This window comes from Aythya fuligula, chromosome 16, assembly GCF_009819795.1.
Source record: "Aythya fuligula isolate bAytFul2 chromosome 16, bAytFul2.pri, whole genome shotgun sequence".
Taxonomy (NCBI): domain Eukaryota; kingdom Metazoa; phylum Chordata; class Aves; order Anseriformes; family Anatidae; genus Aythya; species Aythya fuligula.
The window spans coordinates 15,942,710-15,968,076 of NC_045574.1; the positions used below are offsets into that span (position 1 = coordinate 15,942,710).

At 69.8% G+C, this 25,367-nt stretch overlaps 1 protein-coding gene across 2 annotated transcripts; it reads left to right on the forward strand.

Moving 5' to 3' along the window:
- The first annotated feature begins 5,067 nt into the window (after positions 1–5,067).
- Positions 5,068–25,367, forward strand: SLC12A5 (solute carrier family 12 member 5). Of its 2 annotated transcripts, XM_032198267.1 has the most exons (27): positions 5,068–5,305; positions 12,015–12,109; positions 12,476–12,607; positions 12,912–13,058; positions 13,503–13,557; positions 14,415–14,545; positions 14,721–14,962; positions 15,033–15,244; positions 16,693–16,860; positions 17,678–17,776; positions 17,968–18,025; positions 18,775–18,949; positions 19,877–19,995; positions 20,343–20,441; positions 20,521–20,640; positions 20,874–20,978; positions 21,063–21,231; positions 22,051–22,246; positions 22,582–22,751; positions 22,846–22,977; positions 23,246–23,353; positions 23,509–23,631; positions 23,716–23,903; positions 24,156–24,170; positions 24,470–24,603; positions 24,981–25,089; positions 25,228–25,367. In XM_032198267.1, exons 1-26 carry the CDS (start codon positions 5,254–5,256, stop codon positions 25,070–25,072), a joined length of 3,336 nt encoding a protein of 1,111 aa, XP_032054158.1. In that variant the 5' UTR covers positions 5,068–5,253; the 3' UTR covers positions 25,073–25,089; positions 25,228–25,367. The 2 variants fall into 2 exon arrangements, with proteins under 2 accessions (XP_032054158.1, XP_032054157.1); XM_032198266.1 differs by having other exon boundaries at positions 24,981–25,367.

Genomic DNA, 25,367 nt, shown 5'->3' on the forward strand with positions numbered 1-25,367 from the left:
GGAGCCGGTGGGGAGGGGTCGGTGGGGAGGGGTCGGTGGGGAGGGGTCGGTGGAGCGGGGGCCGAGCGCGGAGCGGGGGCCGCGGGCAGGGGCCGTCGGGGCACCGCGAGCAGAGCCCCGGGCGCGGAGGCAGCGCGGCCGGGCCCCGGGGCGCAGCCGGGGCTCGGAGCGGGGCCGCGGGGCCGGGGGCGGCGGGGGCCGGGGCTCGGGGCGCGGCTCGGTAACCGGGCGGGACCCCTCTCCTCCGGCCTCTCCCCCAGGGGTCTCCCCGGCTCCATCCTCGTGCGGGGGGATCCGTGGGGCCGCTTCGGGCGTGAGGGCCGGGCAGCGCCAGGGCGTGCAGCGGGATGGAGCCTGGGCCCTGGGCAGCTCGCGGGGGCAGACACTGCTGGGGCTGGGGACACAGGCTGCCCGACCACGGGGAGCCCCGGCTGGCTCAGGGGAAGGAGCGCAGGGCTCGGGCTGGTCGCGAGCACCCCAATGCCCGGGCTGCGGGGTGGGTGCTGGCGCTGTGGCCAGCCTGGCTGCCGCCTCCCCGTGCCCGAGGGACACGGCGTGGGCTGCGCCATCCCCGGAGCTGTCACCAGAGCCGTATCGATCCCAGAAACCTGACCGAGGGCAGCGCAGGGCTGTGACCTTGCGGCCTTGACAAAGGGCACCGGCGGGTGCAGCGAGTGGATGGGCAGGCACTGGGATGCCCCAGCCGGGCGGTGCCCCACGGTGGGCTCCATCCCCTTGCCCTGTGTCTCAGCAGCAGCCTCCGTGCGGGGCCGCTTTGTGTCCCACGGCCTCCCGGGGCGGACGGGCCCGGCTGCAGGAGCAGAGCTGCCGGTGCCGAGCTGGAGCCGCGGCCAGGAGCTGCTGGCTGGCAGCTGACCCCCCCCCGGGGAGCAGGGTGGGCAGAGCGGTGAGCTCGGGGTGGGGATGCGCAGGGGCCACAGCGGGGGCGTGCAGGACCGGTGACCCCCCCGGGGCCTCCCCTGCCTCCTGGCCGGGCTGTGACCTTGCGCCCTCGCAGAGGACACCGAGCGGCCTGGTGCTGCCGGCAGCCGCCCAGGACCGGCCCTGCAGCCCCCTCCCCGGCAGGGGACGGGTAGGCAGGGGGGGCCGGGGCACCGCGCGGGGCTGTGTCCGGCGGTGCCACCGCCCGGAGCGGGGCTGGGAATGGTCTGGGCAGGTCCTTGGGCACCGCCTGGCCCCTCCTGGCACCAGAGGAGCCGGCGTGGCACGGCCTGGGGACCTCGGCCCGGGGGTCCGTGCCGGTGGCTGGGGCTGCCCGGGGGGGCAGCGGAGGCAGCCCGGGGGGGGCTGTGCGGGGCCGCCCCGCTCCGGCCGCCCCCTTGTGCTGGGGGAGCCCCGACGGGGCGGCCGGGGGCGGGCGCTTTGCTCCCTGCCGTGGGGGCGGCGGCCCCGGGTGCTGCCCGGGGGGGGGCCGGGACCCCGCTACCGCCGGGGTGCACCGGGACCGGGGGCGGGGCCGGGCGCGGTTCGCTCCCGGGGCCGGGGCCGGGGTCGGGGCCGGGGCGTGCGGCTGCGGCCGGCGTCGGCAGCGGGAGCGAGGCCGGGGGGGCTGGGGGAGGCCGGGGGGTCGCGGTGGGGGCCGGGGGTCTCGGGGGGTCTCGGGGGGGCGGTGCGGGGCCGGGGCCGGGGGCGGTGCGGGGCGGGGGGGGTCTCCCGGCGCGGCGCTCTCCGCCAGGGGCCGCTGCCGGCCCGGACCGGCGGGGCGGGGCGGGGCGGGGGCGGGGCCAAATCGTTCGGCCCCGCCCATCCCGATCCCGCCCCGGCCCTCCCGGCCCCGCCCCGGCCCCGCCCCGCCGCCGTTCCCGAAATAGCCCCGAGCGCGGCCGGGGGCCGCCTCCCCCGCCCGCCCGGTTGCCGTGGCAACCCCGGGATGCGGAGGGCCGGGGGGGGGCTCCCGGGGACCCGCTCCCCCCTCGGCCGCGGCTGTCGGGGCAGGGACCGGGACCGGGACCGGGACCCTCGCGTTGGGGCCGGCCGTTCCCGGGGGCCGCCCGTGAGGAAGGCCCCCGGGGGTCGGCCACGGGACCGGGCCCCTTCCCCTGCCGCTGGCCCCGGGGCTGCCCCCGCCGTGCGGGCCGTGGGGCGGCAGCGCGGGGCCGAGCGGGGCCGAGGGGCGCGGGGGGGGCCGGGGCCGCAGCGGGGCAGCCCCGGAGCGAAGCCCCCCCCCGGGCCGCCCGTGTCCCGAGGCAGCCGCGCTCCGTGGCAGTCGCCATGGCAACCCGCCGGTGGAGGAGCCTCTCTCGTTGCCATGGAAACCGGCCCCGGTGCCATCGCCGCTCGCTCCCGATGCCGGTGGGGGGGGGGGGGGAGCCGTGCCCCGGGCCCGCCGGGCAGGGCGTGGGGGGACCCCGCCGGTCCCTGTGGCCTCCCGGCCGCGGGGACCCCTCTGCTGGGGACCCCGGGGCGGGTGCCAGGGGTGGAGCAGGGCAGGACCCGGCCCCCCCGGCAGCCCCCCCAGCCCCGTGCGTCCTCGCTCCCGGGGCAGCTGAGCCGGGGGCAGAGCTGGGTGTGTGCGAGGGGCAGCGCCGTGCAGAGCCGGCACCGGGAGGGGCTGGGGCCCCCTGCCCCACGGCACCCCCACTGCCCCACAACACCCCCCCAGTGCCCCAACCCACAGCCATGGGCAGAGCAGAGCCGTGGGGCAGGCAGAGCCGTGGGGCGTCCCGTCCCGCTTGGGTGCAGCGGGGCTGGTAGGGCGCTGCCGGGGACGTGGGGCGGCCGTGCCATGGGGCCTGGCTGTGGCTGCCATCGTGCGCCAGCTCCGGGCCCTTGCTCAGCCCGGGCTCGGTGCGAGGTGGCTGCAGGGGCACGGGAGGGGCGCGGGGCAGTTGCTCTGTGCCAACCCACGGCCCGGACCCGTGGCCGTGTCACGGCTCATTCCTCCCCGTGCCGCTCCCGGCAGCTTGCTGTAAGTGGGGCACTGATGCCATGCCTGGCCCCGTGCCAGGCGCCTGCGTGTGCCCGGGCGCGGGGGCCACTTGCAGCTGATGGCGGGCCCTGTGCCCGCAGAGAGCCACCTGGCGCCCTCCGGCCCAGGCCCCCTGCCCGTGCCCTTGTGCTGCCCCGGCCCTGCTGCCGGCCCCAGTCCCAGGTGCCCGGCAGTGCTTGGGCCGCGCCAAGGCTTGTTGGAGCACACACCGTGGGGGCCGCGGCCAAGGGGTCTGCCGTGGGTCTGGCAGGGGTAGGCTGGGGCCGTGCTGTGGTCGGTCCCGAGCCCCTGGCACGCGCCGTGCGACCACAGGCCCCGTGCGACCGCCCTGCCCTGTGCCGTGGGACCCTGCGCACGGGATGGGCGAGCGCAGCTGACGCTGTAGCCCCCGCACTGCTGGCAAATCCCAGCCCCTGAAATGGAGCCATAATCCAGGGATTAGGAGATTAGTGGTCTTTCACGTGCTTGCTTCCCCCCCCCCCCCATCTGCTTTAGCAGGAAAATCCCTCTTGTGCTGAGCCCACGCACTGCGGCCTCCTGCGCCAAACGGCCACCTCGGTGCTCGGCACCTGCCCTGGGGGCTGGCCTCGTGCAGCCCCCGAGCCTTGCACCGGGGCTCTGCACGCTGCATCCCGCCGGCCCCGGGACTGCCCCGTCCCTGGACACAGCCCAGCCCAGCCCAGCCCAGTGCTGGCTCCCGCTTAGGCTGAGGGTCACAGCAGTGAAGGCAGCGCTGTGGTGGCTGTGCAGGCACGGCCCTGCGCTGCGGGGTCCCAGCAGAACACCACAGGTGGCAGGGCCGGGGCTGGGCAGCCGCTTCACTCCCCATCAGGTGCTCCTGGGCCGCGGGGAGCCCTGGGGCTGTGCTGGCGTGCACAGAGCTCGGGTGCATCCTGCTGGGCCGGTGCGCTGGGGGCGCAGCGCTGCTGGAGCCCCCGGTTCCCTGGGGACGCTGGCCCTGGGGTCCCGGCCTCGGCAGCGTGGCAGGGGCTGGGGGCAGCCGGCAGGGCTGGGGAAGGGCCACAGAGCCAACCCCTGCAAGGTGAGGCCTGGGAGCATCCGCGCTGCAGAGCAGCTGGCCCCGTACCAGGAAAAAGTAAACAATTAATTACAGCCGTCAAGAAGTAACTAACGCCAGCGGGCTGTCATGATCTCAGCCTGCTCCCGAGGAGATGCTGGGAGCTGCAGCCAGCTCCGGCTCTGAGATCCTCCTGGATTAAATGGGTGAAAGAAGGGGGGGCTGTGAGTTGATCTGTGGGGTCAGAGCAGCGTCCCTGTCTCCAGCCTGAAACTGTGCTGAGCCCCGTAACCCTGCCCCAGCCCCATGCTGGCCTGGGGTCAGCCCCGGGGGGCTCCCAGCCCCGTGTCTGTGGCACTGAGGGCCTGAGGGAGGGGGCTGTGTGCAGGTTTGTGCCAGAGCATTCCTGGCATCAGGAATCACTCCCCACTGCCCTCCCCAGGTGGGCTCGCTCCCAGCCTGCGTCCCTCAGGGTCAGCTTTCCCCGCTCTGCATCACTGCTGCAGCCTCGGCCAGCCCCCAGCCCTGCTCCTGCCGTGGCCTGGCCATCCAGCCCCCCCTCCCCGGTGTGCAGCCGGACGCTGGCACGGCTGTGGGTGCGGCGGGTCGCTGCGGGCCACTCGTGCTGCAGGGCCGGGAGGGCTCAGCCCCGTGCTGGCATCCTGCGGGCGCTGCCCCTGCCCGGGACCCTGCTGGAGCCCCCCGGCTGGGGGCTGCCTGGGGCCAGGATCGCCCTGACCGCAGCTCTCGGTGTCCCTCGGGAGCTGTCAGACCCCGTCGGCACTGGGGTGCTGGGGTCCCGGGCAGCCCCCCCCGTGCCGAGGGAGGGGCGCGGTGGCCGTCCTGCTGCGCCAGCTGGGGGGGGACCCGCAGCCCCCGCGTGCCCTGGTTCCTCCCCCAGCCCTGGCTGAGCCAGGCAGAGCGCTGCCCGGGGAGGTGGCGTGTGGCTCTGCTACAGCTCCTTCCCCCTCCCTCGCCTCTGCCTGCCACCGCTCCCCTCCCCAAAAACCCGACAGGGGATAATGCCTCCTGAATACATGATGAAGTGAGTAGTCAGGCTGGGCTCCGCCGCCGCTGCTGGGAGTGAGTGAGCGTGTGAGTCTGTGCATTGAGGCATCTCTGCACTGCAGCCTCCTCCTACATCCAGCCAGAGAGAAAGAGAAAGGCACGGAGGGAAGGCGGCTTGTTGCAGCGCGAGGCGCCGGCCCCGGGGAGGAAGCAAATCCCTCGCAGCCCCCGCGCCAGGACCGTAGCAGCCCCCAGCGAGGCAGCAGGCAGCGGCGCCATGCTGAATAACCTGACGGACTGCGAGGACGGCGACGGGGGGGCGAGTCAAGGTAAGGGGCGGCCCGGGGGCCGGCGGCAGCGGCCGACAGCGGGGCTGGGGCGGCCGCACCGGGAGCCGCGGGGGGCGGCGGAGCCGCAGCGGCGGGGGCGCGGGGAGAGCCGGGCGCTGCTCGGGACCGGGGGGGGGCTCGGGGAGGGGGCGCCGGCCGCGCCGGTGGGCTGTTGGTCGGGGGTCCCACGACGCCGCGGCGGGTGCGGGCGCTGCCCGTGCGGCGGGGGCCCCGCGGGGCTGCGGGCGCTGCGGGCGCTCCCGCCCCGGCTCCCGCTGCCGATCGCGGCTGTGGCTCCCCGCGGCGGCGCCCCCGCGCTGAGCCGCCCCCGCCGCCCGCCCGCCGCCCGGCCCCGCGCCCGCCGCTGCCGCAGTCCCGGGGAGCGGCGGCGCCGGACCGGGCTCGCCGCGGAGCCTCCTCCCGGGGCCGGGGCCGCTGCCCCCTCCCGGGCGGCCCCCGGCGGCGCTGCCCCGGTCCGCTCGGGACCCCTGCGACGGCCCCGCTCCGGCTGCCGCCCCCAGCCCTCCCCGCTGCCGCCCCCAGCCCTCCCTCCCCGTCCCCCGCTCCCGCTGCCGCCCCCCACCCCTGCCCACCCCCAGCCGCCCCCCCGCTCCGGCTGCCGCCCCCCAGCCCTCCCTGCCGCCGCCCCCGGCCCCGCCGCCCCCGGCCCCGGTGCCCTCCCCCCCCCCCCCCCCGCCCGCAGCCCCCGCCGCCCGGTGCCGCTCGGGGCCCCGCCGCTGTCCGCGGTGCTGAAGCTCGGAGCGGGGCCGCCCGGCCCGGCCGAGCCCCGCCGCAGCCCCGGCGCAGTGCAGGCGGGCAGGGCCGCCGCGGGAGAGGGGCCGGGGCCGCAGCCCCCCGGGGCCGCCGGGCCCCGGCGTTCGCTGCGCCACCGCCGCGCTCTGGCCCCTCAGCCCCCCGGCCCCCGCCGAGGCCGAGCCGCAGGGAGGGGGGTCCCCGGCCCCGCGGGGTCGTGTCCGGCCCCCGGCGCCCCGGCAGCAGGAGCGGTGCCGCAGCCTCCTCTGCGGGGTCTGTGCCAGGCGCAGGAGCCGGCTGCACCCGGGCGAATGCAGCGACGTGCGCGGGGGCCCTGCGGTGCCTCCCTGACCCCCGGTGCCACCCCCCCCGGGTCCCCTCGGGGTCTGTGGAAAGCCGCGGCCAGGAGGGCTGCGGGGGGCAGCCAGGTCGGGCGCCTGTGGTGCAAGCCCCCGGCTGCCTGCAGCGGGCTCTGGGCAGAGCAACGCACGACGCTTTTGGCGTGCGTTCTGCCCCACGGCCTGACTCTGTGTAGTTGCTTGTTTATTCATGGCTCCACTCAAGGTCAGGGCTGGCAGGAGCCTTCTGGGGTCACCTTGCCCAGGTGGGGGGAGCCACGCTGACCCACCGCCAAACCCTTCCCCGGCTCCGACCCTCTTTGCTCTTTGCAGCACCAGGATCTATGCCGCCCATTACATCTCCATCGTAGCAATGCTGGGCTGCGTAGAGGCAGGCATTCCTGCCGTGCTGCTCACAGGCTGCGTTCCTGGGGTCTGGCAGAGAGGCTGGACACAGTGCCACTACAGATGGATCGCGCAGACTGTCCCTGGAGCTGGGCCTGGCTAGCTGCTGCTTGTGGGGCTGCAGATGCAGGGCTGGAGGAGGCTGCATGGGGCTGGGGAGCAGAGGAAGGTGCAGGGGAGAGGCACTGCAGGGCCCCCCCCCATGCACCTGTGCTGGGGGTGGCAGGGGTGGAGGATGCCCTGTGGCTGCTGCGGGGGGGCCGTGACTCTCCTGCACCCTGCCACAGAGCTCCATGCTCAGGGTCTGTCTGGTGGACACCCTAGCGGGGGGGTGGCAGAGCTGATGCCTGGCCAGCAGGGACACCCCCACTCTCGCGGGCCCTGCAGCAGCTGCTGACCCGCCAGTGACTCGCTGAGACCAGCAGAGGAGCTGCTGAAGAAGCCCTGGGTCCCCACTTGTGCCCTTTCTGAGAAAAAGGCCACACAGCAGCCCCTCTGCAGGTCCCTGCTCTGCACAGCCTGAGCGAGCTCTTCATGACAAGGGCTGGAAGGGCTCCAGTGCTGGCAGCCCAGCGAGAGCGGGGCCAGCAGCAGACCCTGGGGAGGGGATGGGGAGCAGGGGAGCGGGCAGGGCTCTGCTGCCTGCAGTGTCCGGGCCGGCTGCGTGCACTGCTCTGCTCCGGGTGAGGAAGGCACACCCTGCTCTGCAGGCACCTGACTGTCCGGGCAGAGGAGACCCAGGGTGGGGAAGCTTTGCTGTAGCTTCAGTCCACGGCCATTCGTGGCAGGGCTCAGGAGAATCTGGGAAGCTGTTTAAATGCAGCCAGCCAAAGCGCCTGTGCTGGAAATCCTGAGCCTGCAGGGCCGGCTGATCAAAGAGAGGATAATCCCAGGTTTAGGAAGGAAGAGGATAGGTCTGAAGTAGCAGTTGGTCCAATTTGGGTCAGGCAGTGAAAGAATCCAGCCCAAAAGGCTGCTCAGCGTGCTGGCCGGCTGGAAGGGTAACGTGCAGCTGGGACGGGGGGAGCTGCACACCCCCTGCCGTGCTGCAGCTGGGCCCAGCGCCGCCGGGTGCGCTGCCAGCTGCCTGCACTGCCACCGGGCAGGGGACACGGGGGCTCCCTGTCCTCTCGGGGGTTCTCCCATGCTGGTGCCACCGGCAGATACCCTCACATGGGGGAGAAGAGAGCCCCGGGGAGCAAACGGGCTGCAGCCCTGTGCAGAGGTGCCAGCCACTGGCAGGGCCCCTTGGCCTTCCCCACCTGCCTTAGGGCACCCCTAGGCCTGCAGGCCGGTGCCAGGACCAGCGTGCATGCGGCCGGGTCCCCTGGGTGGCCGGAGCGTGACAGAACAGTGCTGTGGCCACCCCCGGCCAGGAGCTTCTGCGAAATGGCAGCAGCTGGGGCCATCAGCTGCAGGACACGTGCTTGCCCATGTGCTTGCCAGCCCGCAGGGTAGCACAGAAGTGCTGGCGTGACCCCGGGGCTGCTCCTTGCAGACAGCCCTGGGCAGAGTCCCAGGGAGCTGGAGGAGGCTGCCGCCAGCCACCGCCTGCGAACGCTCTGGCGAAAGTCAAGGTGCCCCCTGTGCTCCTGGGGGGGGGGCAGCCCCACGGCCTGGGCACCTTGAGCAAAGCAGGCAGGCGCCGCCCCGCTCCTCCCGGCTCCTGCTCCTGCGGCTGGGGCTGGGACCTGGCCGGAGCCTCCCGGAGCTGTGCCGAGCAGCGGGCTGGAGGTGCCTCCTGCGGAGCCCGGCGCAGGGCCTGGCAGTGCTGCCCGGTGCCTGGCCGGTGCCCAGCCCTGCGGAGGGGCAGTGCGGGAGGAGGCGGCGGCCAGGCCTGGGCTGGGGGTGCCAGCAGGAGCAGGAACCTGGGCACAGGAGGGAGCGTGGGGCCAGGGCTGCCCCTGCAGCAACCCCCTCGCCCTCTGCTCCCACCCGGCCAGGGGCTGCACCCACAGCTCCCCGGGCAGGGCTCGCCGTGCCCGCTGGCCGTGAGGGAGCCCAGCTGGCCCTTGCAGGGTGCCGCAGGGGGCACAGGCTGGCTTCAGTCCTGGCAGCAGCTCTGGTTAATTAGCCCTGGGGTTTGGCTGCCTGGGCTCCCCCCGCCCCGTTAGCGCTCAGTGACTGCGCCATGTAAAACGATTAGGGAGGATTTGGGATGAGGGACACGATGCTTCCCAACGCAATTTAGGGCTGAGTAAAAAGCCATGAAATAAATTATGGTTGGGGCTACAGCCCTGCCTGAGCGCTGCCCCATGGGATGGCTGTGGGTGCGCAGGGATGGTGCCATGGCCGCAGGGTCCCCTGCAGGCAGCGGGGCCGGGTTTGGGATGTCCCAGGCATGCAGGGCCAGTGGTAACCCCTGCCGCGAGCAGGATTACGTGATAGCCACGCTGGGGCTGTGGTTCCCTGCCAGCAACCCAGCCGCGAGCCCTTCCAGCCGCCGCAGCAAATTAAAAGGCCGATTCATGTTGAGTGATCCCTGGGGAGGGGGGCGGCTCAACGCCGGGATCGAAGCCTGGCACGGCTCAGCTCTGCTCCGCTGGAGCCGCCAGCCCGCAGCCCGGCCCTGCTGCTGCCCGGTGCTGCTCGTCCCCAGGCTGTGCTGGGGCGACGGGGCCACGGCAGGCCCACGGGCACCGGGGTCACCTGGCGGCCCGCGGCCGGGAGCCGTTACCCCTCAGTGCCACGGGCAAGGACCGGTCGCAGCGGTGGCGGTGAGGGACGGGCGGCCGTGCCCAGGACAGGCTGCGGTGCCCCTGCCTGGCTCTGCGCAGCCCACAAATCCTCTGACAGCTGCTGGGGAGCGGCTGCACCAGCCCCTCTGCGGCAAAATGGTCTCCAGCAGGAGCGGGGAGAGCATCCGTCACCTGGGACCCCGCCGCTGTGGCACTTAACTCCTTCTAGTCTGCGGGGCCGGGGGGGCCAACCGCACTCTGGGGACACCGGAGCTGCACTGTGCGCCCCCAGGCCTCCACCTCGCGCCGCCCCAGGGCCTCTCCCAGCGCTGGTCCTCCCACTGGCACCGCCAGGCGAGGGGCTCCTGTGCCCCAGGCCAGCCCCAGCAGCCCGGCTGGAGCCAGCGTGGGACCACGGTCCCTCCGGTGCCGCCAGGGGCAGCTCTGGGCTGCGGGGGCCGTGGGGCATTGCCCACCCAGGGGGCCCTGGGTGCTGGCAGCAGCGGGTGCGGGGGTGGCAGGAGCCTGGTCCCCAGTGCCTGGGCTCAGGTCCCTGCTCTGGTGTCGCTGGTATCCCGGGCAGGGGCCACGGTGCGGGGGGAGCGTGAGCGAGGTTTTGGGGTGCTGTGGTGGTGCCGGCAGGTCGGGGCAGTGCAGTGGCCTGGGCACCCCCTGGTGTGGCTGGGCTCCGTCACGTGGAGCTGGTCGGTGTCGGTCCCGTGGGGCCGGGGTGGTTTGGGGCCGTGGGGCCCGGTCACTGTGCTCGGGGGGTGCCGAGGGTCCAGGTGCGGTGTGGGGCACAGTGTTGGGGTGCCGTGTGGGGCCGGTGTCCGTCCGGCTGTGCCGTTACATAAGAGCGGGAGCCGAGGCGGCCGTGGCTCGCTGTTGCCATGGAAACCAGCACGGTGATGTCGTCGGCTGGGTACCGGGCGGCCAGGCAGGGCCCGTGGGCTCTGCGCTCCCGGGGGGGTCCTGGGGCCTGCCTGGGCTGCCCGGACCCTGGACCACCCCCACCCCGGCTGCCCCCCGCTGCCCCCCGGCAGCTGCCCGGACCCGGCCATGGGAGCGGGGCTGCGCGGGGCTGTGTGGGGTGGGGGGGCTCAGACAGCCCCCGGCCCTGCGCCCTCCGTGCCCCTCGCCTGGGGGTGGGGACCCCAGGGCCGGCCCGGCAGCACCCCTGTTCGCCTGGCGCTTTTCTCCTGTCTGCATGCTCCCCGGAGCCCGTGGGCTTTGGCAGCGGGGAGCTGGGTGGCTGCCTGTGCACGCGGCTGTTACGTAAGGGGCTCCTCGCTCGGCGCTTTTGGCAAAACCGGCCCAGAAAGGAGCGCGCTGCCCCATGCTGGCAGCCCCTCCTGCGTGGACACCGGGCAGGGGCCGCCTGTGGCCTCTTTCCTCCCTCCTCTACGGTTTGGGGCTGGGAGGGACCTGCAGGAGGACCCCGTGGGCTCCGGCCCTGCCGTGGGCATCTTGCTGTCCCAGCTCCACACCGGAGTGCGGGGACCGGCAGGAGTGTGCGGGTCGGCATCACCTGCAGCGCCGGTGGTTTCGCCTCCCAGCCGGCCAGGAGCAGTTGCAGGTGATGAATCACGACCACACACAGGCAAACCAGCTCCACAGATCCCCAAAATGAGTCAACTGTCTGGAGGCAAACGGTCTTCAAAGGACTGCTCTGCTCTAAACACGTGCAGGTCTGTCCTGGGGCTGCCGTTGGTGGGTGTCTGCGTCGCCGAGCTCTGTCCCCCTGCTGCCAGGCGCTGCTGGGCTCTGTGCTCGATGCCGGCGGAGGGCACAGCTCTTGCCCCGGCCCAGGCACGCCGAGCAGCTCAGTGACCCTGTCCCCACGGCGCGGTACGGGGCAGGCAGCCCTGCGGGTGCTGTAACACCAGGCTGCTCCACCGAGCGCTGGGTTCTTTGGCTCAGGGACATTTCCTCGTTTGGCTGCCCCATGTGCTGCCCCTCCAGCCCCAGCCCCTCTCCCTTCGCTGTTCAGTGGCTCTGCCTCAGCTCACAGAAATGCGCCACTCAAACGGCATCCGTGCTAGCTGCCGCTTTATTTCCAGCCTGATTTATTTCTGCTGCTCTGCAGCTCTCTGCTGCTTTCTTTGCTATTAAGCCTGACTCTGGGTGTCTTCTGCGCGAGGTCATTAATGCAGCGAGCAGCGGCAGCCCTTCCAGGCAGAGCAGCAGCTCTGCAGGCTCCAGGCAGCTCCCCTGCCCCAGGCAGAGCTGCAGGGGCTGCCCTCGGTGCTGGCCCCACCGGCTGCATCCCCTCCTCACCTTGCAGCCGCGGCACCCAGCTCCTGCGGTGCGTATCGGGGAGCGGGGCCGATGAGTTATTGCCCGTCCTGCAGGAGGGCCGGGCAGCCCGGTTCCCCCTGGATCCACACCAGTCGCTTTGCCCGGCGCTGGCACTGTGTGGATGTGCTCCAGTGAGCCCAGATGGTCAGAGCCACGCAGCTCTGGGGCCGGCAGCTCCTCTGGGGGCTGTGCTGGGACCGGGCACCACCGGCTCACCCCCACGTTCTGTCTTTGTAGGCGATGGCAATCCCAAGGAGAGCAGTCCCTTCATCAACAGCACAGACCTGGAGAAGGGCAAAGAATACGATGGCAAGAACATGGCCCTCTTCGAGGTAGGGCGAGCGGGCAGGCAGGGCAGGACCAGATGGATGGGACCTGGGGAGGGGGCTGTGGGGCACCGCGACGCCACAGAGCACCTGGGAAGGGTCCCCCTGCAGCAGGGCAGGCAGCGCCCCCGAGCCCTGGGGCGGGGGTGATGCAGCCCAGCCCTCAGGAGACACCTTGCCCATGGCATGGCTGGCCTGATGTGACCAGCACCGTGCCCCAGGGCAGCGTGTGGCCCACAGCCTGGGGGGGCCGGGTGCCACGGGGATCGCAGCTCCAGTGCTGGGGTGCACCGGGCGTGCGGAGCAGTGTGGGGTCTGGGTGCTGTGGGACCCTGGGTCTGCCATCACCTCTCAGGACGCTGCTCTCTGCAGGAGGAGATGGACACCAGCCCGATGGTCTCGTCCCTGCTGAGCGGGCTGGCCAACTACACCAACCTGCCGCAGGGCAGCCGGGAGCACGAGGAGGCCGAGAACAATGACGGGGGCAAGAAGAAGCCGGTTCAGGTGAGGTGCACGGGGCCGTCGCTGCCCCTTTCTCCTGGCCTCTGCAGTCCTGGGCTGCAGCCCACCCCTGGGCTGCCAGGTCCCTTGACCCCTGCAGGCGCTGCCACCCCAGCGTCCCCCGTCGCTCCAGTCCCCATAAAGGGCTTTGCAGGAGTAGGACCCCTTGCTCCCTCGGTGGCTCTTGCCCAGCCATGCAGCGCACAGATGCTCACAGCCACGTTGTCCTGTGCTCCTCTTGCCTGCAGCAGTGTGCACGCATGGGCACTGCCCGCTGAGCCCTGACTGCTCCCTGCTTCCTCCACAGGCTCCACGGATGGGCACCTTCATGGGCGTCTACCTGCCCTGTCTCCAGAACATCTTTGGGGTCATCCTGTTCCTGCGCCTCACCTGGGTGGTGGGGATCGCCGGCATCATGGAGTCCTTCTGCATGGTCTTCCTCTGCTGCTCCTGCGTGAGTGCTCCCCGCGGCTCCTGCCCCTCGGTCTCATCCCGGGCACTCCTGCTGGGCCGGGGGTGTCTGTCCCCCCCGGCAGCCGGGCTCCCCAGGATGCAGCAAGGAGCAACAGTGCTCGTGGCAGCGCTTGCTGCCTGCTCAGCTGGTGCTCCTGCCCCACTTAGCAAGGAGAAGCCGCCCGGCTTCCCGGCGGAATCAGAAGCGGAACGGTGTTCGAATCGTGACCCAGATTGCACCTGCAGCGTGGGTGGGATGTGGCAGCAGTGCCCACTGCCCGGGGACCTGCATGCCCTGTTGCAGCCAGCTGCCCTGCCGGCAAAGCACCCGTCATCTCTGCCCACAGCCTGCTCTGGGGCCCTGCTCTCCTGTTCCGCTTCCCCACCCGCTGCCCGAGCGAGGAGGGAGCTCTGCCCGGTGCTGACACTGTGTTTCCTCCTGCAGACGATGCTGACAGCCATTTCCATGAGTGCGATTGCCACCAACGGCGTGGTGCCAGGTAGAGCAAAGGCCCTGTCTGCGCGTACCCGCGGCAAGGGGTTCCGGCTCCTTCATGGGGTGGGCGCCTGCCGGGTCCCCCGGCCCCAGATGTGCCCAGCCGAGCTCTGGGGCTTCCCCATGCCGCACACCCTCACCGGGAGGCAGCTGTCACTGGCGGCCCCGACCCTCTGCCACCAGCCCCATGCGGGTTCCCCGGGGGGGGAGCGCGGAGCTGGAGCCTCCGCCCCGTCCCCAGAGCTGCGAGGTGCAGATGGCAGCGGGAGCCGTCAGACACGGCTCCTCCTCTGCCAGACTGCAGCGGCCGCGGGGGAGCCGCTTCCCCAGCAGAGCCCGGGCGAGCAGCGGGAGGAGGATGGGTGCCGGGGTGCCGGGGAGCGGGGAGCCCCCGTCCAGGAGAGGCAGTGCTCGGGGCTGCTTCCCTGCACGTCTGCTTGGCCCCACAGAGCCAGGAGCAGGCGAGCTGCACACGCCCTGCTGCTCCGCGGGGCTCACACGGTGCTGGCAGGGTGTAATTAAAGCTATTTATCATCCTGCTGCCGCGGCGGGGCCATCGATCCCTGCTGCCCAGCTGTAAGGGCTCCTCTGGGAGGATGGAGCAGGGCATGGCCCGTGTCCCTGGGGCTCCAGCGCCTGTGTGGCTTCTCAGGGGACAGGTGTCCCCATGGCTGTCACACCCAGCTGCCGGGCTGCTGGGAACGGCTCTGGTAGTTTGGCCGTGCTCAGGACAGCTGAGCTGCTCCCTGCTGGAACGGTGTCCTGGGGGTACCCAGGCCCCATCCTGCCCTCTGGGACCCTGGCCGAGCTGGGACTGCGCGTCAGGGTCTGGCTGGGGCCAACCTTTGCTCTCTCCGGCAGCGGGCGGCTCCTATTACATGATCTCTCGCTCCCTGGGACCTGAGTTTGGTGGGGCCGTGGGGCTCTGCTTCTACCTGGGCACCACCTTTGCCGGCGCAATGTACATCCTAGGCACCATTGAAATCCTTCTGGTGAGTGCCACGGTCCTTCCCCCCACACAGTGCTGAGGGTTCGCACCCTGGCAGTGTGGCTCTGCCCTTGCCTGCCCGTGCTGCTGGGCAGTGTGTCCACGTGGGGGGCCAGGGGTGCTCCCCAGGAGCCCTTCGAGGCTCCTTCCCCTGGCAGTGATGCCGTTCTTTCCTTCAGGCCTACATCTTCCCACCCATGGCCATCTTCAAGGCCGAGGATGCCAGCGGGGAGGCGGCGGCGATGCTCAACAACATGCGCGTCTACGGCACCTGCGTCCTGACCTGCATGGCCACCGTGGTGTTCGTGGGTGTCAAGTACGTCAACAAGTTTGCCCTGGTCTTCCTGGGCTGCGTCATCCTCTCCATCCTTGCCATCTATGCCGGTGTCATCAAGTCAGCCTTCGACCCACCGAGCTTCCCGTGAGTATGGCGTCCTGCGGGGCGGCGGGGCCAGGCTGGCGGCACGCTGCTGAGCACCCAACGCCCCCAGGATCTGCCTGCTGGGGAACAGGACCCTCTCGCGCCACGGATTCGACCTCTGCACCAAGGTGGTGGTGGAGGGCAACGAGACGGTGGGCTCCAAGCTCTGGGAGCTCTTCTGCACCTCCCGCTTTCTCAACGCCACCTGCGACGAGTATTTCACCATGAACAACGTGACCGAGATTGAGGGCATCCCCGGTGCTGCCAGCGGCCTCATCCAGGGTGAGTGCGCGGTGGGCAGCGGGTGCGTGGGTAGCTGCCCCTCGGGCATGGAGCAGAAAGCTGGTCCCAGTCTAGGAGGTGCAGGGCAGTGCAGGTGAGCCCTGCCAGGGGGATGCTCTTGCCCTGAGGCGCAGCCATGCCAGCAGTGGGAACGGCTGCACCACAGGACCAAGCCAGATGCCCTCAGCAGCCAGTGGGAACCCGACAGTTCTGAATGACACTGAAAGGCTGGGGACGAATAAATCCTCCCTTTGTTTTCTCTTCGCCTTTGGAAGGCCTGATACTGACCCGAGGTTTAGTGAGGAGTGATTGCCCCTTGGGGGTACTGTGCTGCTGCTGCTGGAGCACACGCGCTGGGGAGCAGGAGCTGCTCTGCAGCCGGGCCTGGAGGGCGGCCAGGGCACAGAAAAACCTCGTGAATGCGCTGGGAGGAGCCACTTTTGACCTGTTTTTCTGGAGCTGCTGGTGCATTTCCCAGGTGCTCACGCTCCTCAGCTGGGTGCTGGAGGACGATGCTCCTCGCCACGGTCAGGGTGTTGGGCTGTCGGAGCTGCAGCCCTGGGGGGACGTGGCGCAGTGTATTTGCTGAGCATTCAGGAGGCTGCTGGTGGCCTCTGCTGCTGTAACTGAATTGGGAGGTGCGGGGACAGGCTGTGCCCCAGGCTCTGGGTCCCTCCTTGAGGGGAGAAATGTGCCTTTTGTGTGAGGACATGGGCTGTGGTGGCAGCTGGCAAGGGCTGTGCACATCGGGGGCTGCCAGACCCGTCTGTAAGGGGGGGGGTGGTCAGGGGACATCTCGCTCCTGGGGAGGGATGTGCAGTGCCAGGTGCTTCGGGCTGGTCCTCGCAGACCTGCACAGACCCCACGGGGCAGCCCCAGCGCGATGCTGCCGGCCCCTGCCCAGCCGTGCCCACAGCGCTGGCTGCTTTCTGCTGCTCCAGTTTCTCGCTGCGATCTGTGGCCAAGGCAGCACACGCGGGGACACTAAGCCTGTTACATCAGCCCCACACTCATAATCCCATCAAAAACACTATCAAGTTACTTTGACACGATCCACTTTCCTTAAACCTATGTTGATCAGCATTAATTATATTACCCTCTTAATTATTTGCTACTGGAATCCCATGTCAGCTGCTCCAGTATCTTGCAGGGACGCTGCCAGCGGCAGGACATACCTGCTCCGGGCGCCCGTTCGTGCTGCCGGCAGTGTCCCCGTGGCCCCGGTGTTGCTGAAGTCCATGGGAGGCTGGGCACGTGCCATCCCCCACCGGCCGGACACCAGCTGCCCTGGCTGCTGCTGTGCTTGGCAAGGCTGGGCAGGGGATGTGGTGCTGGGCACCCCCGTGCTCTGTCGGTTCTGGGTGTGGGGCTCGGGGACGCAGCCACATGCACGGGCAGCTCCCCAGCCACGTCCTCACGCTGGCTGCACCGGTTGTGCCTCCTCACAGAGAACCTCTGGAGCTCCTACCTGACCAAGGGTGTGATCGTGGAGAAGCGGGGGCTGCCCTCCGTGAGCCCCCCCGACACGCCAGTGGACATGGACCAGCCCTACGTCTTCAGCGACATGACCTCCTACTTCACCCTGCTCGTGGGCATCTACTTCCCCTCGGTCACAGGTGGGTGCCGCCGGCTCCCCGCTCGCACGTGCCGCCGTGCCTGCTCCTGCAGAGCCCCACGTGCGCCGCCCGCTGCCGCGGCCCCCGTGCCGGCGCGGGGGTGGATCACAGCCCGTCCTCCCACGCAGCTCCGGAGCCGGGTGCCTCGCTCCGCCGTGCTGACGTACCCGTGGCGCCGGTATTTATAGCTCCCGGGGGAGGAGGAGCCCTCCCCTGCCCCAGTCCTGCTGCAGAGCCCGGTGGGACGCCCCGCAGGCTGTCCTGGCGCCGCACTTGCTGGAAGGGCCCAGCAGTGCTGGGGGTCCTGGCACCTGATGGCCCTGCGACACCGCTCCACGCACGGCCCCTGGAGCACTCCCGCCTGGCGCTCGCTTGCTGGCACGGTGTGATTTTTCATGGATTTGTGTCACATCAATAATGCAGGCTGAGCCACAGGTAGCTGCATCCCCGCTGCGGGATCCTGCTCCACGTGCAGCAGCAGCTGGGCTGCAGGGCGCATCCGTGGGGCCGTGCTGGACCCAATGGCACCAGCCGTGGCAAGACCCTTTCCCTGCAGCCACTGCCACTAACTCCCCTGCTTGAGCTAATTAAGGGCTAACGAGACAAGTCACATAAATGGGTTTTGTGCCTAATCCTTCAGTGGCCTCAGACTGCGGGTCAGGTGGGAAAGTGCTGGTGGGACGTGGGGAGCCTGCTGCGGTGCAGCCAAGTGCCTGCTCCATGCCCCGGCACACGGCCCAGCGGGCGTCCTGCTGTGCTGCTGGCCTGGACACACGGTGGTGCAGCTCCCACCCCTGGCACCTTCCCCTCTCCCCAGGCATCATGGCTGGCTCCAACCGCTCCGGGGACCTGCGGGACGCGCAGAAGTCCATCCCCACAGGCACCATCCTGGCCATCGCCACCACCTCTGCGGTCTGTATCCTTCAGGGCTCGGCAGCGCCGTGGGTGAGGCCCCGCAGGCTGTGACTGCAGGGCAGAGGCTGCTCTGGGTCGGGGTCTGGCAAGGTAGCTGGGTGCCACTGCCCGTTCTGTTGTGCGGGGCCGGGGACAGGCAGGGTGGGTGTGGGGGGCTCTGCACCTCCCAGGCTCTCCTTGACTGCCCCGCAGACATCAGCTCCGTCGTGCTCTTTGGGGCGTGCATCGAGGGGGTCGTCCTGCGCGACAAGTGAGTGTCCCCGGGCCGTGTGGGGTAGGTGTGGGGTGAGCTGGGAGGGACAGGCTGAGGACAGGGACAGCTGCACGGGGACTTGTCAGGGATCCACAGCTGGGATGACTGGGACAGGCACGGTGGCACTGTGGGTTTGGCGGGGACAGCGTATGCAAAGGGAGGGTGCTGAGGCTGTGCGCTGCTGGGGCAGGCTCTTGGGGGTGCAAACCTTGTAAGAGGCTCTGGGGGCTCGTGTGCCTCTTTCCCCATGGTCCCTCCCGCCCCAGGCTGCGTGCAGCTCACTTGTTTGTCAACAGGCAGCGCCTGTATGTAGGGCAGCCCAGCTGGCTGCGTGCGGTGGGTGACACTACTGGGTCGCCAGCACCAACACAAACTGGATCCGAGCTGCACACAGCCTTAGTTGGCCTCCTGCTGGCAGAGGGGATGGGAAGCCCCCGTCCCACATCCCCACCGGAGAGTAGCTGGGATGGACCCCAGCCACCTGAGCCCGCACTGCCTGGCTCGTGCCCAAGAAGCAGCAGCCAGGGCAGGGCCCTTCTCCACTCCCATCCCATCCCATCCCATCCCGTCCCGTCCCGTCCCGTCCCGTCCTGTCCCGTCCCCTCTGTCCCTCCCCTCCCCTGCGGTGTCCCATGGTGGCCAGCTGGCCGCGGGAGCTGGCCCTGCACCACCCCGACACTCTCAGGGCAAGGGTGGCTGGGGCTTGGCCAGGGGACGGAGCTGTGAGTGGTGCTGGTGCCCTGCAGGTTTGGTGAAGCTGTCAACGGGAACCTGGTGGTCGGCACCCTGGCGTGGCCGTCCCCATGGGTCATTGTCATCGGCTCCTTCTTCTCCACATGCGGGGCTGGGCTGCAGAGCCTCACCGGAGCCCCGCGCCTCCTGCAAGCCATCTCCAGGGATGGGATCGTGCCGTTCCTCAGGGTAAGCGTCCCCAGACCCCCTGCAGCTCCTGGTCTGCAGCACCCACTGTGGCTGCAGGTCCCCCCGGCGGCACTCCCGGGGCACCGGCACTGCCCAGCAGCCTGCCCTCGTCCCGCGGGCACCGGCGCCGTGGTGGCCGTGATGGGTTTGGACGCAACATGTCGGTGGGAGGAGTGTGCTGGGAAAGGTCAGGATCCCCCTCCCCCCTGCTGCTGTGCCGCTTAATATTTTATCTGCTCTCTGAAGACGCGTTTTCACAACCTCATCTCTCCAAATCCAAACCGACAGCTCCCCCCAGGGAAGAGCAGGCTAATTTTAACCGTGCTCCTCCACCCTGCCAGCCATGTTCTGAGCTTTCTCACAAGGACTGCAGCCTGCGCCCTCTAATGCGCCCAGACATGCATCCGCAGCCCCCGCGCCCCCCAGACCCTCCCCTCAGCTGCTGCCCCCTCTCCCTGCGCCCCCTCAGCTGCAGGAGATGCGGCTGCCTGGCGCCTGGCGAGGGTCCCGGGGGCTGGGGCTGCTCTGCAGCCCCTGGGGGCAGACAGGGCCACTGGCTGTCGGGAACAGGACTGTGCCCGTGCTGCTGGCCCTGTCTCCACTTCCCTGTGGGACCTGCACCAGTTTGTGGAGCCTCTGGTACACGGGGGGGGGTCTGACCCTGTGGGGCTGTGCCGAGGAGCCTCTGGATGGTGCATGGGGACACCCTGCACTGCTGGCCCCAGCTCCGTCACTGCCCCAAGAGCAGCTCGGCCAGGGGGTGCATGGCACCGGTACATCTGTGGCACAGTGACCCCGGGCCCCTTCCCAAACTGGAGCTCGGCCTCCACCACCTGTGCTGGGGCCGGGCTGTGTGCTGCGTCCACGGGCTGCACGGTGCCGCCTCCACCGAGCCCCTAACGCTCTGCTCTCCTGCCCCACTCCCAGGTCTTCGGCCATGGCAAAGCCAACGGGGAGCCCACATGGGCTCTGCTGCTCACCGCCTGCATCTGTGAGATCGGGATCCTGATCGCTTCCCTGGACGAGGTGGCTCCTATCCTGTCCATGTAGGCAGCATGCTCTGTGCGCACACACCTTCAGCAAGGGGGCGGCCGGGCCTCGTGCTCCATGCCCCTGTGGGTCTCCGCCACTTGGGGAGGGCTGGGACAAGCACACGGCCTCCCACAACCCCTTATCTCCAAAAGAGGCCGCTCTGGGGGTGCACCACATTGGCTCTGGGTGTGGGGCCCCACGGGTTCCAGTGCAGCCGGGGTGAAGCATCTCCCCGTGCCCATGGGCAGGGCCCTGGCTGGCTCCAGCTCCGCGGGGTCGGGGTGTGCAGTGGAGCCTGGCTGCGCCCCGGGTCCAGCCCAGCCTCCCGGTGTGCCGGGCTCAGCCTCTTTCTCTCCCGCAGGTTTTTCCTCATGTGCTACATGTTCGTCAACCTGGCCTGCGCGGTGCAGACGCTGCTGCGGACACCCAACTGGCGGCCACGCTTCCGCTACTACCACTGGTGAGCCGGGTGGGCGGCGGGCACACGGCCAACCCCAGCCCCACGCTGCGGGGCTCTGACAGCGCCGTGCCCTCTGCAGGACCCTCTCTTTCCTGGGCATGAGCCTGTGCCTGGCGCTGATGTTCATCTGCTCCTGGTACTACGCGCTGGTCGCCATGCTGATCGCCGGCCTCATTTACAAATACATCGAGTACCGCGGGTAAGGGCGGCTCAGGGGCTGGCAGATCCTGGCCAGCGCCACCGGCCCTGCAGCGGGGTCTGCAGTGCCCAGGGGTCCTCAGCTCCCCACAACCTGCCCGCTCTCCCCGGGATGCTCCGGGTGCTGAGGGGCTCTCGCCTCGCTCCACTGCTTGCGGGCTCCTGGCGCTGCCCAGTGCAGGCACCGGTGGCTGGAGCCGTGAGCATCCCCTGAGGCGCTGCCCTGTGCTGCAGGGCGGAGAAGGAGTGGGGTGACGGGATCCGGGGGCTGTCGCTGAGTGCTGCCCGCTACGCCCTGCTGCGGCTGGAGGAAGGGCCCCCCCACACCAAGAACTGGAGGTGAGGCCGCGGGGTGGAGGGGTGGCGGCGGCGCGGCGCCGGGCAGGGCAGCCGCAGGCGCTGACTGCAGGACCTTCCTTCCAGGCCCCAGCTGCTGGTTCTGGTCCGTGTGGATCAGGAGCAGAACGTGGTGCACCCACAGCTCCTGTCCTTCACTTCACAGCTCAAAGCAGGCAAGGGCCTCACCATTGTGGCCTCTGTGCTGGAAGGGACCTTCCTGGACAACCACCCGCAGGCGCAGAGAGCCGAGGAGGTGAGAGCTCGCCAGTCCCTCCCTGCGCCGATGCCTGCGCTGGGGCTGGTGCCAGCTCCGTGCCGTGGCCCCCGTGGCCCTGCAGAGCACCCAGCATTTCCGCCCTTCTGCGGGGCTGCACTGGGAAGGCACTGGCACAGAGGGGCAGTGGCACCCGTAGGATGCCTGCCCTGCTCCCCGGGACACCTGGCAGCAGCCAGGTGCTGATCCTGCCTCCTGGCTGTCACTGCAGGGCTCGGCACAGCACCAGCGGGGGCTGCAGTGCTGCTGTGCTGAGCAGCTCCTCAGCTGTGTCCCCGCAGCCCCAGCCCTGCTCACAGCCCTCGTGGCCGCAGCTTCGGGCTGTGCAGGGAGGGAGCCTCTCACCACCAGAGCCAGAGCCCCTCCTCCCCCCGCACCTCCGCACCAGCCAGGCGGCACATTAATGAGATTAAGCCCTCAGAAGCAAACAGTTTCTCTCCCATGCAGACATGTTATAATTTCTCTGAGTAAATAACTCTAATTGCTGCTCTGCCGCCCGTCAGAGCCCTGGCACGGGGACACCCTCAGCTCGGCACGGCGCAGAGCCACGCGCCAGCTCTGCTCGCAGACGAGCCTCCTCTGTCCCAGCCCCAAGCCGCCGTCCTGCTGTGGGGCACCGCACCCCACAGCCCCCTCCCCACAGCCTGCACCCCGCAGCCTGTACCCCACAGCCTGCACCCCACAACCCACTCCCCTCCAGCACCAGCCCCCTGCACCCCCCCTGCCCCAAGGGCAGCCCCGGGCGCCGTCTCAGTGCTGGGCTCCCGCGGTCCCTGACGCCGTCTCTCCCGCCGCCAGTCCATCCGCCGCCTGATGGAAGCGGAGAAGGTGAAGGGCTTCTGCCAGGTGGTGATCTCCTCCAACCTGCGGGACGGCATGTCGCACCTCATCCAGTCCAGCGGGCTGGGCGGGCTGCAGCACAACACGGTGCTGGTGGGCTGGCCCCGCAGCTGGCGCCAGAAGGAGGACCACCAGACCTGGAGGAACTTCATCGGTAGGGCTGCGCGGGGCCGCCGGGCTGCCCTGGCCTCCGGGCCCTGTCCTGGCCATAGCTGGGGTGCAGCCGTGAGCAGTCCCGGCTGACATGGTGCTTTTCCCTTCCCTTCGCTTCCCTTCCCTTCGCTTCCCTTCCCTTCCCTTCCCTTCCCTTCCCTTCCCTTCCCTTCCCTTCCCTTCCCTTCCCTTCCCTTCCCTTCCCTTCCCTTCCCTTCCCTTCCCTTCCCTTCCCTTCCCTTCCCTTCCCTTCCCTTCCCTTCCCTTCCCTTCCCTTCCCTTCCCTTCCCTTCCCTTCCCTTCCCTTCCCTTCCCTTCCCTTCCTCTCCCTCCCAGAGCTGGTGCGAGAGACCACGGCCGGGCACCTGGCCCTGCTGGTGGCCAAGAACGTCGCCATGTTCCCGGGCAACCAGGAGCGCTTCTCGGAGGGCCACATCGACGTCTGGTGGATTGTCCATGACGGGGGGATGCTCATGCTGCTGCCCTTCCTCCTGCGGCACCACAAGGTAGCTCTGCCCTGCGCATAGGTGGGGGTCTGGGGCCAGGGCCGTCCCCACCATGCCGTGCCCACACCTCCCTCCCGCCCTTCCTTCCCCACAGGTCTGGCGCAAGTGCAAGATGCGTATCTTCACGGTGGCACAGATGGATGACAACAGCATCCAGATGAAGAAGGACCTGACGACATTCCTGTACCACCTGCGCATCACAGCGGAGGTGGAGGTGGTGGAGATGGTGAGTGCTGGGCTGGGGGGGGTGCCATGGCCCAGGGTGCTGCGCCACGGGGACGAGCAGCACCACGGAACTGGGGGCACTGGGGCACAGGGGCACACAGCATCGTGGTCATGTGCAGAGCTGGGCAGATAGCACAGACTCGTCTAGATGTGCAGCCTGGCAGCACCACAGGGACTCGCAGGCCCATGGGACCACGCAGGGCCGGGGAGGGGAGCAGGGAGTGCTGCTGGCCAAGCCCCACAGTTTCTCCTGCTTCCCCATCCCACAGCATGAGAGCGACATCTCTGCCTACACCTATGAGAAGACGCTGGTGATGGAGCAGCGCTCCCAGATCCTCAAGCAAATGCACCTCACCAAGAACGAGCGGGAGCGGGAGGTGAGGCCACAGGACAGCCCCGCTGGGAGCTGGCTCCGTGGTGGCTGTGCCTGAGCTCCCCTCGGTGTGTGCTGGTCCTGCGGGAGCTCCGGACTGGGGCCTCCTCTCGAGCCCTCTTCTGCCCAGCTCCCCCCACTGACCCCTGTCCCACACAGATCCAGAGCATCACGGACGAGTCTCGCGGCTCCATCCGGCGCAAGAACCCAGCCAACACACGCCTGCGCCTGAGTGTCCCCGAGGAGCAGGTGGGCGACGGAGAGGAGAAGCCGGAGGAGGAGGTGAGGCGCCGTGCGAGGGGTCCTGGCCTGGCTGCCAGCTCTGGTCCCTGCCCCTTGCCCACCATTCCCTCTGTTCTGCTGCAGGTCCAGCTCATCCACGACAAAAACGCCACCACCTTCTCCAGCAGCTCCCAGTCCCCTGCCGATGAGGCGGAGACGGCCCCTGAGAAGGTGCATCTCACCTGGACCAAGGAGAAGACCGTGGCTGAGAAGAACAAGAGCAAGAGCCCCGTCAGCCCTGAGGGCATCAAGGACTTCTTCAATATGAAGCCGTACGGCCCCACATGCCGCTGCCCCGTCCCCTGTGCACTTTGACCAGGCCCATGGGTGCACCAGGGGCTGGCTGCGCTGGCTCCATCCTTGCTCTGAGCCCCCATGTGCAGAGGGGTGGGCGGGAGGGGGAGGTCGGGGTCCCTACACAGGAGCATCAGGAGGACGGGGTGCTGGGGGACACTGGGGTGCGTGCCTGACACTCATTTTCTCTTCCTTTCTCTCTTTTCCCAACCCCATCGTGATCCTGGCAGGGAGTGGGAGAACCTGTAAGTATATGGGTTTTTTGGGGGGTCAGGGTGGGGGAACCGGCAGCTGCTCGTGGGCCCTGTGCACAAGGGCGGCTCCGTGAGCCCGAGCAGGCAGCGCAGGCACACCGAGCGCAGCCCCGCAGCTCGCAGCCACCGGTGTGGGTTTGGCACCACCAGTGGCCGTGCCAGGCAGGGCTTGCTGTGCCCGCAGCTCGTGCCGCAGCCTGGTCCTGTCCCCCCTGCCTGCCCCCGGCCCCTTGGGGCCCTGCATGTGGCTGCTGTGCCCGACCCTGTGCCCATGTGTGCCGTCTCCCCAGGAACCAGTCCAACGTGAGGAGGATGCACACAGCTGTGAAGCTCAACGAAGTGATCGTGAAAAAGTCCCAGGACGCCAAGCTGGTCCTGCTGAACATGCCGGGGCCACCCCGCAACCGGAAAGGGGATGAAAACTGTATCCTTCCTGCTGCCCCGGGGCCGGAGCACAGCGCCTCTCTGCAGGGTGGGGGCCGGGACTGGGACCCCGGTGTGGCCGGAGCTCTTGCACTGCTCTGGTGCTTGAGCCCGGGCGCTCCCACGGCTCCTGCCTCTGCCTGAGCCCGACCGTGTCGATGGCAGCAGCCTGCGTGCCTGGCGGGTGCGCTGTGGCCATGGGGGGTGGCAGGCCCTCGGTGTTGCACCGCACGTGATGTGCCGGCTCATCGCGGGGTGGCTGCCTGCTGCGAGGGGCTCAGACGTGTTCCCAGCCGCATGACATGGAGCCCAGCGGCTCCCCGGGTGCAGGGCTGTCCCCGTGCTCCCTCTTGGCATTCCTCCTTGACAGCCACGCAGACATGGAGTTTCTGGAGGTGCTGACGGAGCACCTGGACCGAGTGCTTCTGGTGCGTGGTGGGGGCCGGGAAGTCATCACCATCTACTCCTGAAATACCGCGCGAGAGAGGTTTGTCCGCACCCCGAGAGCCCCGCCACCCCCTGCACCGCGCTCCTGGAGGGGAGGAGGGAAGGCCTGATGGCAGCCGGTGCGCAAAAACTTCACCTGGCTTTAGCCGTGCCCCTGATCTCTCCATTCGAACTGCAGCACCAGATCTTCCGGGAGCATCCAGCACCAGAGCAGCTGTTCCTCATTGCAACGTCACAGCACTGCTGTCCTTGTTTATATATAAATATATACAGTGTACCGCGGACTGAGCACCGGAGCCCAGCGCTGCCGCCACCGCC

Bases quoted from the DNA above. Each gene is read 5' to 3' on its own strand.
- SLC12A5 (XM_032198266.1), top strand. From the start codon at position 5,254: ATGCTGAATAACCTGACGGACTGCGAGGACGGCGACGGGGGGGCGAGT. The intron at 19,996-20,342 runs GTAGGCAGCATG...TCTCTCCCGCAG, and splicing joins GTGGCTCCTATCCTGTCCAT to GTTTTTCCTCATGTGCTACA. The intron at 24,604-24,980 runs GTATCCTTCCTG...ACAGCCACGCAG, and splicing joins CCGGAAAGGGGATGAAAACT to ACATGGAGTTTCTGGAGGTG.